Source organism: Corylus avellana, chromosome ca2, assembly GCF_901000735.1.
Source record: "Corylus avellana chromosome ca2, CavTom2PMs-1.0".
Taxonomy (NCBI): domain Eukaryota; kingdom Viridiplantae; phylum Streptophyta; class Magnoliopsida; order Fagales; family Betulaceae; genus Corylus; species Corylus avellana.
The window spans coordinates 35,678,699-35,695,896 of NC_081542.1; the positions used below are offsets into that span (position 1 = coordinate 35,678,699).

Sequence of the window (17,198 nt, forward strand, 5' to 3'; positions counted from 1 at the left end):
AAAGTCTTATTGGAACTCACTAAATGTTCCTAAACTACCTTTCTTTGGCCCTAAAACATTAAGGAATAAAAACCTAATGCTTTCCTTGATATGAGATTTCATGAACGTTGAAACTTAAGCGATTTAAATCACTACAATCGTTCATGTTTAATAATTTCATGTGGCGTACTTGTTTTCGTCCACACGAAACGCCAATTCAATCTCCAAATACCCCAAAGTGAAAAGCACATTTTCTTTTCAGTCAGGAAAAATTACCACTAGGAATTATTGGAACATAAAATACTAATAATTAAAGCAGTAGGAATACATCCAATAACCAAGGAAAAATAATATACTTTAATGCTATGAAATAACTTTATTTAAATTAACCAATGTTAATTTAATAGTAAATTTCAACCTACATGTGGGTAAAGGTGCATCACGCATGAAATTTACTCTTTATTAATAAGACTAATAAATTTAGCATTAATAAATAAAATTTTTCGTACCTGTGGGCTTAAGAAAAATTTTATTTTCAATGTTAAATTTACTATCTTATTCTAATTAAGTCATAAAAATAAAAACGTTCATGTGGGGATTGGCAAATTAAATTATGAATTAATTATAACACGATGTTAATTTTCTTTATGAAGTTCATATATATAATCTTTATGCAATTATCATTATAAAATCGGGATGCTGTGGCTCTCCCAAAATTATTATGACAATTACGACTTCATTAACATCTAATTTATTTAAATTAACCAATGTTAATTTAATAGTTTCAACCTACCTGTGGGCAAAGATTGCATCACGCATGAAATTTACTCTTTAATAAGACTAATAAATTTAACATTAATAAATAAAATTCTCCGTACCTGTGGGCCTAAGAGAAATTTTATTTTTTAAAGTTAAATTTATTATCTTATTCTAATTAAGTCATAAAAATAATAACGTCCATGTGGGGATTAGTAATTAAATTTATGAATTAATTACAACAGGATGTTAATTTTCTTTATGAAGTTCACATATATGATCTTGATGCAATTATCATTATAAAATCGGGATACTGTGACTCTCCCAAAATTATTATGACAATTACGACTTCATTAACATCTAATTTATTTAAATTAACCAATGTTAATTTAATAGTAAATTTCAACCTACCTGTGGGCAAAGGTTGCATCACGCATGAAATTTACTCTTTAATAAGACTAATAAATTTAACATTAATAAATAAAATTCTCCGTACCTGTGGGCCTAAGAAAAATTTTATTTTTTAAAGTTAAATTTATTATCTTATTCTAATTAAGTCATAAAAATAATAACGTCCCTGTGGGGATTAGTAATTAAATTTATGAATTAATTACAACATGATGTTAATTTTCTTTATGAAGTTCACATATATGATCTTGATGCAATTATCATTATAAAATCGGGATGCTGTGGCTCTCCCAAAATTATTATGATAATCACGACTTCATTAACATCCAATAACTGTATAGATGCCAAAATAAAGTTTCCAAGAATAAAAAACAAACCAACATGTTAGTGGGTAAACACTATTTTTCCAAAGTACAACTGGACAGTGTCCTAAGTAAGTGAGGGGGCGCACAATGGCACACTTAAGCCCCAAGACTTGCCTTGTCAGAGCTTTCCGATTGTAATTTTGGATAGTACCATAAACATTTACCAACATATGTGGCCTAGTTAATTATTCTCAGGTCTAGGCATCAAGCAATTTATATTTAAACAATATAAATAAAAGAATAAATATATCCTCAAGTTCATGTATTAAAAAAACAATAATTTAATACCGAACAAATTAAATAATAAGTAAAATAAAAATGTAATATTAAAACATAATAAACTGCATAGCTTAATGGTCCTAAAAGTAGCCTTAGGCTCTTTATACCTTAAGAACCTAAGTTCTAAACCCAATGAGCTTCTTTTTTTTAAAAAAAAAAAACTGAATGGGTTATCGGGTTGGGCTTCCTTATTGGGTCAGCCTTTGGTTTCTGTATTGGGTTGGCCCAATCGGGTTAGCCCACTTAATAAACCAAGTTTTTTCTTTTCTTAACTGAATTAGGCTTGGATTAAAATGAACCCATACCCAGTGGCACAAAAGCACTTGACCCGGTTCCTTATGGGTTAGAAACCCTACCCGAATCCTTAACTCCCCAACCCGGAAATACCCCAAAACTAGCCGCCGCCCCTTTCTTCTTCTTCCTCATGCCTCGTTGCCGCCGCCTTCCTCATGCACCGGCCACCAACGGCCAACACTCAAACGGCCAAACAACCATTGTCAACGACAAGTGGCCACCGCCCAACCAGCTCATAGGCAACCCCATACGGGTTGCCCTTGTTGTCCTCACAGGCTGCCGTGATGGCCGCTGCTCTGGTAAGCCGAGCCTGGTAGTGTGGGCTTGTGACCCAGTGCGGGGGCATTAAGGTGGTTAGAAGGTTTTCAATTTGGGACATGTGCTAAGCCTGTGGGGCTTTAGAGGAAGGGCCCTTGCTGGCTCACTCACCTTCGGAGGAAGTTCGGTACGGGAGATTTTCGTATCGATTCGGGGATGTTTATATCCATTAAACGTCACTGATGGCGCATCGCTGGCTTTCCAGAGCAGCGCGGAATGCACCTTGAGTTGCTTCCCCCCGATGGCTTAGCGAGCTGGTACCCTGCAGGCCCACCATATAGGTCCCACTTCAATTCAACTTCCACCTTTTCAAATCCAGTGGCTGCTTCCTTTATCCGGCAAAACGCCGCTTATGGAGGCCAGGGGAGTGGGTCACTGTCGCCAGGCAGTGGCGATGGGTGGGGCTAGAACCATATCTTGGTAAGGTTTCTCGTACAGGGACAAGGGCAATATAGTCAAGGCCCTCCAATTGTTAGTTTTTAAGTCCAAACAAAACAGTATATCCAAAAGGACCCAAAACAAATATTCATATACAAAGCATTATAGATACTCGTATAAGAGAGAAAAAAAAAATTCTCATGCCTTATTGCAATAGTGTGTGAACAAATAATATATAAAAACTGAACGTTCACAATAACTATTGAATAAACAATTAACTTAATGCTGAATAAATATGACCTAGAGAAGGCTCTGATACCATATGTAAGAATTCAATATATAATTAAATACTAATTAATAATAAAATTAGCAACAGAATGAATAATTATATAAATACTTCTAGCCATGCTTTGCTCAAGCCAATTGAAGAACAACTTTATAGAAACAAAATCTGGAAAACTAAAAATATTGAGAGGTTCTTCTGACCTATGTCTACCAGTGAGTGCCAATTGATGGAATATACAGGCCTTATTTATAGGTAGATGAGGGACCCTCAATTAGAACTGTTACCTTAATTATTCCTCCCATCAAGGAATAAAAATAATCAATACAGCTAATTGATTCCACAAAATAAAATCAGTAATGAAAATCAAATACTTGCTCCACAAGAATTAAATCAGCAATTTAATTCAGAATATTTGATTGAAATCAAATACTTGTTCCACAAGAATTAAATCAGCAATTTAATTCAGAGTATTTGATTTCACACAATAAGCTTTAATTGGAATAAACTACTGAACACTGTATATTTTATAATTACAATAATATATGTGACATTAGGGACATACTTTAAATAAAATTTCTTACATTGCAGTCTAATTGTCAATTTTGGAAAGAGAGAAGTGTCACATGCATTCATGTGGTTAAATGGATGAAACAAAGAAAAATACAAAAGAGTTGAATCATTCTTTTCTATTATATAATAGATAGTAAAAGGGTTATTACAAAATTTTGTACATCTAATCCACTAATGAGTAACTGTTCAAACAAAAAAGACAAAGCAAATCAGCTACTCCTCCGGGGTTGATGATGCCTTGCATTTTGATAACCACCTCCACGCCATTACCAAACCAGTTTTGATCCACCAGTAATGATAGCTACAAACATTGTTACCACCATGTTATCCCCAAGAATGAAGTATCATAAGAATTATGATTCTCATTCATTAACAAGCTTAACAAGATAGACTCCATCTTCAAAATTCCAGAAAATTTAGAATCGAGTTACTACACATGGCATTATGAGATATCACAAGATTTAACTAGTGTAAAGTGAACTTAACACATAGTTGTAAGGGTTGAAAAATGATCTCAACATGAATGGTTCAATACTCAAAATTTGTTGGACTCCCCATCGGATCAACCAAGGGCAGGCTGTGCAATGCTTGGCTCCCTTAAGCTTTCTAATTGACTCATGTATCGAGCGTTAAGCCAATGACTCCCAAACCAAATGGCTTTAGGGCATTAAGTGTAAAAACACACCTAAGAGCTTACTAACTCGAGTAAAAAAGGCAACGAAGCCAAACTAGCCATGCTATCAATCTAACCAAACTTCCAACCTTTTGACGCGAACACTCACTGCTTAATGAGGCAAAAGGTCTGGTTACTCAGTGAAAAGCTCAAAGTGATCAGTATTATTATTATTATTTTACGCAAAGGTTGTGCAATGCTTACCTCCCTTAAGCTTTCTTATTGACCCAGTATCGAGCGTTAAGCCAATGACTCCCAAACCAAATGACTTTAGGGTATTAAGTGTAAAAACACTCCTAAGGGCTTACTAACTCGAGTCAAAAATGCTACGAAGCCAAACTAGCCATGCTATCAATCAAACCAAACTTCCAACCTTTTGACGCGAACACTCACTGCTTAATGAGGCAAGAGGTCTGGTTACTCAGTGAAAAGCTCAAAGTGATCAATATATATATATTTTTATGCCAAGGTTATTCCTCCGACAAGTTACCCAACTGCATTCAAAATACTGACAACAAACATAATTGATTTCAGATTTCGTACCTTACAGACTATGTGCATGTGTGCTTGTGATAATCAAGTTGAAACAAGTAACATCTCATGTTGCCAAAGAAAGTAACAAAACTCAAATTCCCTAGTCAAGTGATCATGTGTTCATCATTTTAAGCTCGCCAATGAAATGAAAATCAGAATTTAAAATCAACTACATGCTTGAGAATAACAACCCCCAAACTTGAATTGCGAGGACGACTTACGGTGCTAAAGAATCCAGCAAGCAATGCAGTTCCCTAAAGTTATAACACAATAGTATTTAAACTTATGAGAAGTCAAATACTTTAAGAATTTGCGGTATACAATTCGCATACAAGAAAGATGAAATCAATTCTTGGGTGGAAAGATTTTGTTGTGAAAAAAATATCTGATAATTGATTCATTTATCAGAAGAAGATTTTAATTTCATGTGTAGGTATTGAAAATGAATATTTTGATTGAGAGAGTTTTTGATTATTTGACCTCAAATTTGTGTTATTTAATTTGTTCGTCAAATAATATTTTATTGATTGGGTCATGAATCTTGCAATAAAAATTGTTAAGCCTTTTATGAATTTTTAGAACTTTTAACACTTTATGTTATGTTGTGCTAAGCTTATTGGAAAACATCCATCAAGATTAATAATAACAAAAGTGAGTAGTTACTCATATTGTGATGGAGAAAATATATAGACATTGTTAATTGAGTGCAGAGAATACTATGTTGCTAAAAATTCTTGTAGATAAGCACATAGTAGAAGGAAGAGACAAGGTGCGCGTGTTGCGTTGATCGATTTTCATGACACCTCGTTGGTGTGTGATGGCGATAACCTATTTTGGAGGAACTCGGAGTAAAATTGTTTGGCTCTATTGTGAGTTCTTAAACTCTGATTTATAGGTCTTAATTTTTTTTAAGACATGATATACAATTTGAAAATTCCTTATGGTTAACCTAAATTATAAATCACTACATGTGGTATAAAAAATAATTTATAGGTCCCTGTAATTGGCCAAAATTACAAATCACATCTTGTCTTATAAATTTATAGGTCCTCAAAGTATGCCAAAATAACAGTTTACTCAATAAAATTAGTTTCTTTTAGAGAAATGCTATACATCCCAAATTTGTTTCCCAAAAGTTGGTTCTCAAATGATGTGTTACTATCTCATGAGTTTGTGACACACTTCCGAAAATAATAAATCTCATGAGATGGTGATACATTATTTGGGAACCAACTTTCGGGAAACAAATTTGGGATGTGTAACACTCCTATTTCCTTTAAGTAACTTAACAAAATCTGTTACTTTGCCACATCATAGCCAATAAAAACGTGACATATGTTATTATTAATTTCTAACTTACAAAAATGACAATTAGTTTTTTTTTTTATATCATTTTACGATACTAACTAAGACTACACATCAGCCCTCACTCAACGTTATACAGCTACAGTAAATTAACCTAATATCTTATATCCCAAAATTTTACCTTGTGCGTACAATTCCCTCATCTTCGTCATTGTCAACTACTTCACAAAATGCGACTGTCAAATTCTCGCAAAATGCTTCAAAATCATGGCGAGGAAGACAAAAGTGAGGGAGTATTACAGACGGAGTAAATTTTTTTAAATATAATAGATTATGTTAATTTACTATAGCATTATGATGTAACAAAGTAATAGATTTTGTTAAGTTAATGGAAGTTGATTTTAGGGAGTAAACAGTTATTTTTTGTCTACCCTGGGGACAGATAAATTATTTTTTTTAATACAGGGAGTGATTTATAATTTAGGCTAACTTCATGGACCTATAAATTATTTGTTATACCACCGGCACAATGAGTTATTAGTAGTTTAGGCCAACCACATGGACCAATTTTACATTTACATTTATATATATTAAAGAATGTAAACTATGTGCGTCCTTTTTCTCCAACTCCACTGGTTTATTCTCTCCAATAAATAACATTTTCAGTTTTCATGTTCCCATTTTCGACCACTTTATCACCGTTCTCTCTCAACAACTTTAATTGAAACCAAATCATTTCAACCTTGTCGGCCCCTTTTGAAGTTTGGCTCATTGTCAGCCCTGGCCCGTTACCAACCCTTTTGAAGTTTGACTCATTGTCAGCCATAACCTGTTGTTGGCCTCTTTTTGAATTTTGGCCCGTCGTGGGCCCATTTTGAAGTTTGTTTCATTGTCAGTCCTGGCCCGTTGTCGGCCCCTTTTGAAGTTTTGGCCCGTTGTCGGTCCTTTTGCTTCTGCATTCACCAGCCACCTACCGCCGTTGCTGACCGCCCTGCCAGCCTCTATCTCTTCCTGCAGTCACCACCATCTATGGCTCGTTTTCGGCCTTCGCCACACCGTCATCATTGTTTCTGATTTCAAACTCAAGGTTCCAAAATATTCCACTTTGAGTTTGAGGGGGGATGTTAGAATATATAAAAAAATATATAATATTTTCTGTATATTCTATAATTATGCTGATCAAATATTCTTTATTTATGGGTTGATTGTAGTCAAGTATTGGGATTGTAATCAAATCAAGGGGATTTGATTACAATAATTGTATTTAAACATTAACCTATAAATAGGGACCTTTGTATTGTAGACAAATGAAGTTAATGAACACAATGTAGCCCTTAGGGGTATTCCAGTTGGTGAACGTAGGTGTCTAACACCGAACCACCCTTACATCTTTGTATTTATTTTCTATCTTGCTTCCGCTCATATTTTCGATATAATTTTCACATCATAATTATTTCAACAAAAGACAATAAAAGCAAAACATAACAATCATAAATATAAGACAGAAAACAAAGTAAAATACAATAAAGCAAGCAAAAAATCCTCAGGAACATCGTTAATGGAGGATGGAGATTTTAGGCCGGCGAGTGTAAGCCAATCACCGGCGCGTGATGAACACACGCTGGTAATGGAGATCGGAGTGCCAAAATCAGAGGAACAAAACACCACAAAACACCGGCGAGGGCGGATGTAGGTAGGCGAAGGACAAATCGGAGGAGCCACGCGTGGAGGACAATTGTCCACTCTCTGGAGCGTGTGGACCACGCGTCCACAAGGGAGATCCACTCTCGAGTGCATGTGGCGCACGCTTCGGCAAGTGTTGGCTGGACGAAGGTGCAGATGGTTACGTCAGGAAGCGTAGAGGTCGTAGAGCATGGTGGTGAGGCACGCGTGATGGTGGAGCTACCTGGCGTTGACAGATCGAGTTTTGAAAAAACCAAATCGAGAAACACCATTTAGGGGGCTACTAAGGTTTATGGATGGCAGGTGGAGGCTGGGCTCAACCGATCTATGGTGGAGATGGGACAATGCTGAACGGTTATAGCAGAGGAGCGATGGGAGCTGCTGTAAAGGGGAAGAAACAACTGGAAATGAAAGAGAGAATGAAGGAAAACGAGAGAAAAAGAGAAGCAAATGATGGAGAACAAGGGTGGAAAGGAGGAGAGAGGGAAAGAACTCCATCCCTCCCTCAGACAGCCGCACAAGGCGGAGGAAAAACTTCACAAGGGGGTGGAAACTTCTCTTAGAGAGAAGTGGGAGCTTCTTTCTCTACAAAAAGAGAAAGCAGCACAATGAGTGATTTCAAATGTTTAGTATGTTCAGATAACAATATAAGAGCATTCACCATGCAGAAGTCAAATTTTTATGCAAAATGGCTCCTCAAAACTCACTTTATCTAGTTTTGCTAATGAATTTTTAAAGGCTTTTACATCCGATTAGCTATATTTTTATCTATTCTATTAAAATAATATTTATTTTTAAATTTTTATTCATTTTAATTCAAAAAAACCATTTCCATGAAAAAAAAAAATACCAAATTATACAACCAAACACCCCAAATGGTTCCCTTGCAAAGTGGGAAAAGTTTTGGGAAAAAGAGAAAACATGTGAGAGAAACAATAAAAAATAAAATGGCTCCGCGTTTTTTTTTTTTTTTTTCCTAATACAATCAAATATCCATTTTGCATTTTTTTGGCTAATCCAATGTTAAATACTAACAGCATCACACCAAAGGAAATTAATGCCTCTTCCACAGGTATATATATATATATATATATATATATATATTACACGCTGCACACCTTGACTACGTCGGATGGATTTTGCAGTCTAACGTCAATTTTGGAGAGAGAGAAGTGTCACATGCATTCATGGTTAAATGGATCAAACAAAAGAATTGAATCATTCTATCATATAATAGATAGTAAAAGGGTCATTACAAAAATTTTGTACATCTAATCCACTAATGAGTAACTGTTCAAACAAAAAGACAAAGCAAATCAGCTACTCCTCCAGGGGTGATGATGCCTTGCATTTTGATAACCACCTCCACGCCGTTCGTTACCAAACCAGTTTTGATCCAGCAGTAATGATAGCCATAAACATTGTTACCACCATGTTATCCCCAAGAATGAAGTATCATAAAAATTATGGTTCTCATTCATTAACAAGCTTAACAAGATAAACTCCATCCTCAAAATTCTAGGAAATTTTGAATCGAGTTACTACACATGGCATTATGAGATATCACAAGATTTCAACTAGTGTAAAGTGAACTTACACATAGTCGTAAGAGTTGAAAAATGATCTCAACATGAATGGTTGAATATTCAAAATTTGTTGGACTCCCCATCGGATCAACCAAGGGCAGGCTGTGCAATGCTTGGCTCCCTTAAGCTTTCTAATTGACTCATGTATCAAGCGTTAAGCCAATGACTCCCAAACCAAATGGCTTTAGGGCATTAGGTGTAAAAACACCCCTAAGAGCTTACTAACTCGAGTCAAAAAGGCTACGAAGCCAAACTAGCCATGCTATCAATCAAATCAAGCTTCCAACCTTTTGACACGAACACTCACTGCTTAATGAGGCAAGAGGTCCGGTTACTCAGCGAAAAGCTCAAAGTGATCAGTATTATTATTATTTTTTTATGCAAAGGCTGTGCAATGCTTAGCTCCCTTAAGCTTTCTTATTGACCCATGTATCGAGCGTTAAGCCAATGACTCCCAAACCAAATGGCTTTAGGGCATTAAGTGTAAAAACACTCCTAAGGGCTTACTAACTCGAATCAAAAAGGCTACGAAGCTAAACTAGCCATGCTATCAATCAAACCAAACTTCCAACCTTTTGACGCGAACACTCACTGCTTAATGAGGCAAGAGGTCCGGTTACTTAGTGAAAAGCTCAAAGTGATCAATATTTTTTTTTATTTTTTTATTTTTTTATTATTTTTTTTTTATGCCAAGGTTATTCCTCCGACAAGTTACCCAACTGCATTCAAAATACTGATAACAAACATAATTGATTTCAGATTTCGCACCTTACAGACTATGTGCATGTGTGCTTGTGATAATCAAGTTGAAACAAGTAACATCTCATGTTGCCAAAGAGAGTAACAAAACTCAAATTCCCTAGTCAAGTGATCATGTGTTCATCATTTTAAACTCGCCAATGAAATGAAAATCAGAATTTAAAATCAACTGCATGCCTGAGAATAACAACCCCCAAACTTGAATTGCGAGGAGGACTTGCGGTGCTGAAGAATCCAGCAAGGAATGCAGTTCCCTAAAGTTATAACACAATAGTATTTAAACTTATGAGAAGTCAAATACTATAAGAGTTTGCAATATACAATTCGCATACAAAAAATATGAAATCAATTCTTGAGAGGATAGATTTTGTTGTGAAAAAAAACCTGATAATTGATTCACTTATCAAAAGAAGATTTTAATTTCGTGTGTAAGTATTGAAAATGAATATTTTGATTGAAAGAGTTTTTGATTATTTGACCTCAAATTTGTGTTATTTAATTTGTTCGTCAAATAATATTTTATTGAATGGGTCACGAATCTTGCAATAAAAATTGTTAAGCCTTTTATGGATTTTTAGAACTTAACACTTTATGTTATGTTGTGCTAAGCTTATTGGAGAACATCCATGAAGATTAACAATCACAAAAGTGAGTAGTTACTCATACTGTGATGGAGAAAATATATAGACATTGCTAATTGTGTGCAAAGCATACTACTTTGCTAAAAATTCTTGTAGATAAGCACATCGTAGAATGAATAGGCATGGTGCGCGTGTTGTGTTGAGCGATTTTCATGACACCTAGTTGGTGTGTGATGGCGATAACCTATTTTGGAAGATCTTGGAGTAAAATTGTTTGGCTCTGCTGTGAGTTTTTAAACTCTGATTTATAGGTCTTAATTTTTTTTTAAGACATGATATACAATTTCATTTACTAAATGAAATAATAATAATAATAATAATAATAAGTGAGGAAGGTGCTCCCTGATTGAATTAAAGCCGGTGAAAATTTATATATGAATGTTGTATCTGATAAGCGGTATCCCTCTATTGATTGATCTATTTCAAAAAATAAATCGTATCTAGCACTTATGTTACCTATGACATGCTAGATTAGCATGAATACTTTAAAAATATTTACTACTTTTTCATCTATATTATTTAACTTTTAATTTTTCCAGACATGTTGATTAAAAATAAAATATATGTGATTATTGATAGTCGTATTGAGGCTCATTTGATATCTGATAAATTTATCATATCATAAGAATGATAGCAATGGCGTATTTATGAAAATGAGCATATAATAGTAGATTATTATATGGTTGAGCTTGATACTTCGCATATTTACTGAGATTTTAGTCGAAAAGATTTTATTTTAATATCTTAATAGAGGTTATAATATGCAACTTCTATTTATAAGAATCATGTTTAAAAATCACAAGTGTTGATTACTATTTTTTTAAAACAGCTTTAGAAAATTGTCAATTGACAGAAAAGAAATAAGAGAAAATGACATATCATACTTAGAGAAAGATGAACTTATAAAAGTCATTTCTTAAAGCACTTGTGTACTATTATTGGAAATATATCTTATTGTGATTAATTGGTTTATTCTATTAATATTTAGCATGAAAGATTTATACACGTAAAACTTGGCTATTAGAATAAATTATGAATGGTATGATTGTCAATTTTTAGGCTATCTACCAAAGTGTGAGGACAAGCCATTATTTTGTTTGTCACATTCATAAGCATTGTTTGGAATACCTCCAAGTGTGGGGGTGTTGGTAAAAAATCTGCTACTCCTTGGATTTTGGTAACCACCTCCACGCCGTTACCAAACCAGTTTGATCCCCAGTAAAAAAAAGTCCGAGTCCCTTTGGACCTTGTAGAATAACTTTAACTTCTTGTTTGGCAAATAATCTGCCCCCATCACCGAATCTACAGCAACAATAATAATAAATGTGACTCACTGCCAACCGGAAAAAGAATAGAGATTTGGAGTCATGAATGAAAGAGGGTTTAGTGTACTCACGATGGCATTTCATACAACTGGACAGAATTGTTATTACAAGAGCAATACAAGGTTGGTTTGCCATTCCCATCCTCAATCCCGCAGAAAGCAACAACACCCTATTACACACATTATAAAATTGGGTCCTTTAGAATAGGTCTATATACCATACTTCAACTACCATCAAAAACCATGAGCAAATGAAGAAATGTCGGCCAAGCAACAAATGAGCGCAAATATACAATTTAAGGATTGTGGTGCTTGAATAACTTACGTGTTCCTCAACGTGTGTATAGATTGCTTCCACGCGGCCCTCTTCATTCATAGCCCAAGCCTTTACTGTCCGGTCCAAAGAACCGGATAACAGAAAATCCTCCCAACAAATAAGGGACGTCACAGTATCGGCATGACCATCCAGTGTCATAACACACTCTAAAGTTTTATGATCCCAAACCTATTAACACGAAATAGAGATAATATGAAGAGTGATAAAAGAAACAGTCGAGCAATTACTTATATCAACATCAAGTCAAATAGCTTTATCAAAATATTTTGCAAATGTATACATAGTGAACCTCCATTAATCAAGTGAAGGAACAAAATCATGATAGTCTCAATTGCTTCAAGTCCGAAAAATAATGGAATGATATAATTGCTTACACTATCTATGTTGCAAAGAAGATAAAAGTAATCAAATAACATACAATAAATAAATAGACACAAGGTCAGCACCAAGAACAGTCAGTTAGAAGTAAATCTGATTTTTATGCTTGAAGCATACAGAACAACTAAAAAGTAGTTCAATTTGCAGCTACCATAAGAGAAGAGAAGAGAAAGAAGCAAAATACCACCATTTTTTTAATAAAAATCAAAAGTGTCTCATCAAATCACTACTAAAGAGAACAAAAGTTATAAGTGCAATTATTTATCTTCATCACGTACAAACTTACCCTTATTGTGTGGTCCTTAGAACCTGAATACAACCGCTCGCGTCCAACAGTTAAAGCTACTACGTCTGATGTGTGTCCTTTAAGAGATGCGACGGGTTGGAAAGGGGAATTAGTTTCAGAAGTGCACTTCCACGCTAAAATAACACCATCCTGCGGTTACAAGTAATAATGAACCCATTTAGAATTCAATAATACAAATATGAAAAGTGCTGCAGAAGAATAGTGTCAAAAGTAAGAGACGATAAATAAGGCCGTCAATCTTGCATGAATATCTAGCCACTACAGAGAATACAACCAAGAGACTCAAACTCCAAAATCTAATTTGGTTTCGAGCATTATCATGATATTAGGTGATTTATAAATTGCTTTGTATAACACGAGCTACGTTGTTTCTCAAACAACAAAATAGATTTAAAATTTATAATTAAAAAAAAAAAAAAAAATTAATCCCAAAAAACAGAAAAGTCAAAACCACTAACAAAATCAAATCTGATCGAGAATTTTAAGAAAGCAAATGTGAACATAGTGATTACCTGGCCTCCAGCAAAAAGCGTAATATCATGAGTTGTTGCCATGGCGTAGACTTGACCAATCGGTCCACTGAGATCGTATTCGGCACCTAACTCAGTGTTCAATGCCTGCGAACATCATCAAAAATGCTAGATTGAGCATACATATCGAGCAATGATACAAAATATTAACAACTATAAGAAAATTAAAACAATAACAAAGCAAAACATATTGAGGGTATAGCTTACCTTAATAACATTTGGCATGCCAATGAACACCCAAACAGCTTCACTAATCATTGATCCTATATCGGCACCAAGTTCAACGACTTGAGCACACTGTCCTGTATGACAATCCCAAATCCGAACTGTTCTGTCACTGCTGCCTGTGTAAAGCTTGTTATTTTTTTCAGGAAGTGCAATCCCCGTGACAGCCTGTTATCACAAAAGTCATAAATAAGGATTCTACAAGATATTCAATAAAAACCAAGCAAATATACAGATTATGTATGCTCCATTTGTGGAGAAAAGATACAAAAGAAAGTTAAAAAAAATCGCATGGCACGTTTTTTATAGTTAGACCAGCTATCCCTGGCATTTCAATAGAACACACAAGAAACAGAATATTAACACAGCCTTACAGTCATGTGAATTAGTTATTAATAAAAGTCTTGAAAAAACAAATGATTTTACGTCAATAAATAGATTACAAATACTTAAATCTGCCTTTTACTCTAGCACTGTACTAAAATTCATCCACAGAATAATCTCTCCATTTTATGCAGTATTTTAGCTTCTTCAACATTATACTATAATTTCTAGCTAATACGAAGGGTACTTTTTCCTTTCTTTTCTGTTTCTTTTTTTGATAAGTCCAGTAAACATCATTCAAGAATATCAAATATAAGTCAAAGAACATTAATAACAAGCATTAAGAGTGCATTAGAACTTTTTGTTATATGCCTAGAATGTTTCTTCCATATTTTATCACATCTTATTTATCCATTTTATTTCTTCTCTGGCTTTCCTTTTTTTTGAATGCATGCTTTTCTAACTACAGCAATCATGTAGACAGTACAACCATACTTGTTTTTTTTGGCCACCAATGGTGTTTAAGATGAAAAAATTCTGCTTTCGAATGCTACTATCCAATCTCACACAGCCCCACGGCCCAAATTGTGGCTATTTCAAGCTATCTTCCCAATTTGCACTATTAAGATTAACAACCCTCTAATGATGCAACTAAGAAGTTAAGTCAACTGGAAATTAGGAAGTCAAATATGCAAGTAATAGCAGGCAGCATAACCTTCTGTTTCTTTTCTTTTTTCTTTTTTTTTCCACATAAACTGAAATTTCTAATACAATTTTAGGTCCTTTTAACATTCAAATACTAAAACAAATACATATCACTAAGCATGATCATAAGTAAAAATTGCAGATTAAAAATTTGGATAATTTATTCTAAAATAAAAAATCTTTAATTTTTGAATGTTTTCCCGAAAACAAAGTATAATACAAAAGGAAAAGGAACAAGTAACACAGTGCTACCTTTGTGTGCCCTTGAAGTCGAGCCAAGATCGATAACCCATCTGCATGAAACCAGGAATGCAGAGACTGACACTTATCGCCATCTATGCAGTTGCCATGCACCCAGTATTGACAAACATTTTGCTCAAGAACATCTTCAGATTTCTTAAGAACATCTTCAGATTTCGTAAGAACATCTTCAGATTTCGTAAGAACATCTTCTGTACTGTTGGAACCACTCTCCTCATTCTTCAAGGCTAAGTTCTTAGAAGTTCCCCTTTTGCAGTCTTTAGAACCAGCATCTTCTCGGGAATTTTCAACAGTAGTTTCCAAGGACCTTTTCAAAATCAATTTGTTCTTGGTCCTAATGTAATTGGAGTTCTTTGTAGGGAGATCCTGCTGATTAGATGACTCCGTGTTGGACCCTTTCTTAGCACACATGACTGGTAGTTCACTGTGAAGGAACCTACATGGGTTCCTGAGGCATTTACCATTACGCCAGAAGATGCAAACAGGCTTGTTGTGAGCAGGTTTTCTTCCCAGGCGATCAAAAACATAAGGCTTTCTTGCTGTCTTGCTGTCCATCTATGAAACAAAAATACATGAAACGAAAGAATGAACAAACTGATCCACATAGTTGCGATTCAAAACAAAACAAATATGTCTCTTCCATGGCAGAAGATCCAAAACAACCAGCAGGCTGAGCAAACTGATTCACATAGATGTCCTCCCCAGAAGATCAAAATCAATCAGCGGCCTTAAGTTCAGTAAAACCCCTCAAATCCACATTCACCAAATTGGGCAAACTGTAAAGATATTATTGAAGAAATTAAACCCAATATCCTTCATAATTTCACGCTTAGGGTTTCATATCCCGAGCTTAAACAAATCCTTGAGCTGAAAATTTTCTCCAAAGTCCAATCAAACTGAGTAAACCCCTCTGGAATAAAGCCCTAATTGATCCACTTCAAGTTTTAGGGCTAAATTTCCCAGATTTCGTCAAACCCTTCCTCAAAAATTTCGAAACTCAGATCAAACAGACAGAGTAAACCTTAGAGCTGAAAATTTTCCCAACTTTCCAAAGTCCAATCAAACTGAGTAAACCCCTCTGGAATAAAGCCCTAATTGATCCACTTCAAGTTTTAGGGCTTAATTTCCCAGATTTCATCAAACCCTTCCTCAAAAATTTCGAAACTCAGATCAAACAGACAGAGTAAACCTTAGAGATGAAAATTTTCCCAACTTTCCAAAGGTCCAATCAAACTGAGTAAACCCCTCTGGAATAAAGTCCTAATTGATCCATTTCAAGTTTTAGGGCTTAATTTCACAGATTTCATCAAACCCTTCATCGAAAATTTCGAAACTCCGATCAAACAGACAGAGTAAACCTTACATATCTAGGAAACCCCAAATCCCATAAAAGGATACCCTGAATTTAATCGATAATAACTGACTAATTTTTCCCTAAATTCCGATCAACCCGAGAATAAAAAAAGAAGATCTGTTAACGGCGCACAATCAAGAGGTTCGGCGTTTCCCCAAGTTTATTGCAGATAGAAAATATCACAGGACAAGCAAACCCTAAATATAAAAACCTAAGAAAATAAAACCCTAGCAAAACTTGGAGTTCCATAGGCGGGCAAGCAAACCTGAGACGGAAAGAGATCGACGCACCAAAGAGAGAGAGTTTTCAGTGAGCAAAGAGAGAGAGAGCGTGTTTCAAAAACAATAACAAGTATCGGATTTTGGGTAGCAATAGGAGGCATATATATAGGGAAGAGGGGTATTACTATTATGGGAAAGTCACTTTTTTTTTTTTTTGAAAACAAGCCTTTAAAGGTTGACTTTTGAGTCAACCTTTATCTTATCTTGATAGATCCGGATAAAAACTAACTTTGAGTCAACCTGATTGTGCAAATCTGAGGTGCACGTGTGATGATAGTGTTGGAGATGAGATGGGCTCCTTGTCAATCTCGGAGAGTTGTGCTACAATAACGATCATGCCCCAAACAATAATCGGTAA

At 34.9% G+C, this 17,198-nt stretch overlaps 1 protein-coding gene across 1 annotated transcript; it reads right to left on the bottom strand.

Moving 5' to 3' along the window:
• Nucleotides 1–9,038: 9,038 nt before the first annotated feature.
• On the bottom strand, nucleotides 9,039–16,926 carry LOC132170944 (zinc finger CCCH domain-containing protein 48-like). The gene is made up of 8 exons (XM_059582104.1): nucleotides 15,197–16,926; nucleotides 13,898–14,083; nucleotides 13,673–13,777; nucleotides 13,140–13,289; nucleotides 12,464–12,643; nucleotides 12,211–12,308; nucleotides 11,943–12,116; nucleotides 9,039–10,427 (listed from the first exon to the last, which is right to left on the bottom strand). The coding sequence occupies exons 1-7, from the start codon at nucleotides 15,758–15,760 to the stop codon at nucleotides 11,975–11,977; spliced, it is 1,425 nt and encodes a 474-aa protein (XP_059438087.1). The 5' UTR covers nucleotides 15,761–16,926; the 3' UTR covers nucleotides 9,039–10,427; nucleotides 11,943–11,974.
• Between the last annotated feature and the right edge of the window lie 272 nt (nucleotides 16,927–17,198).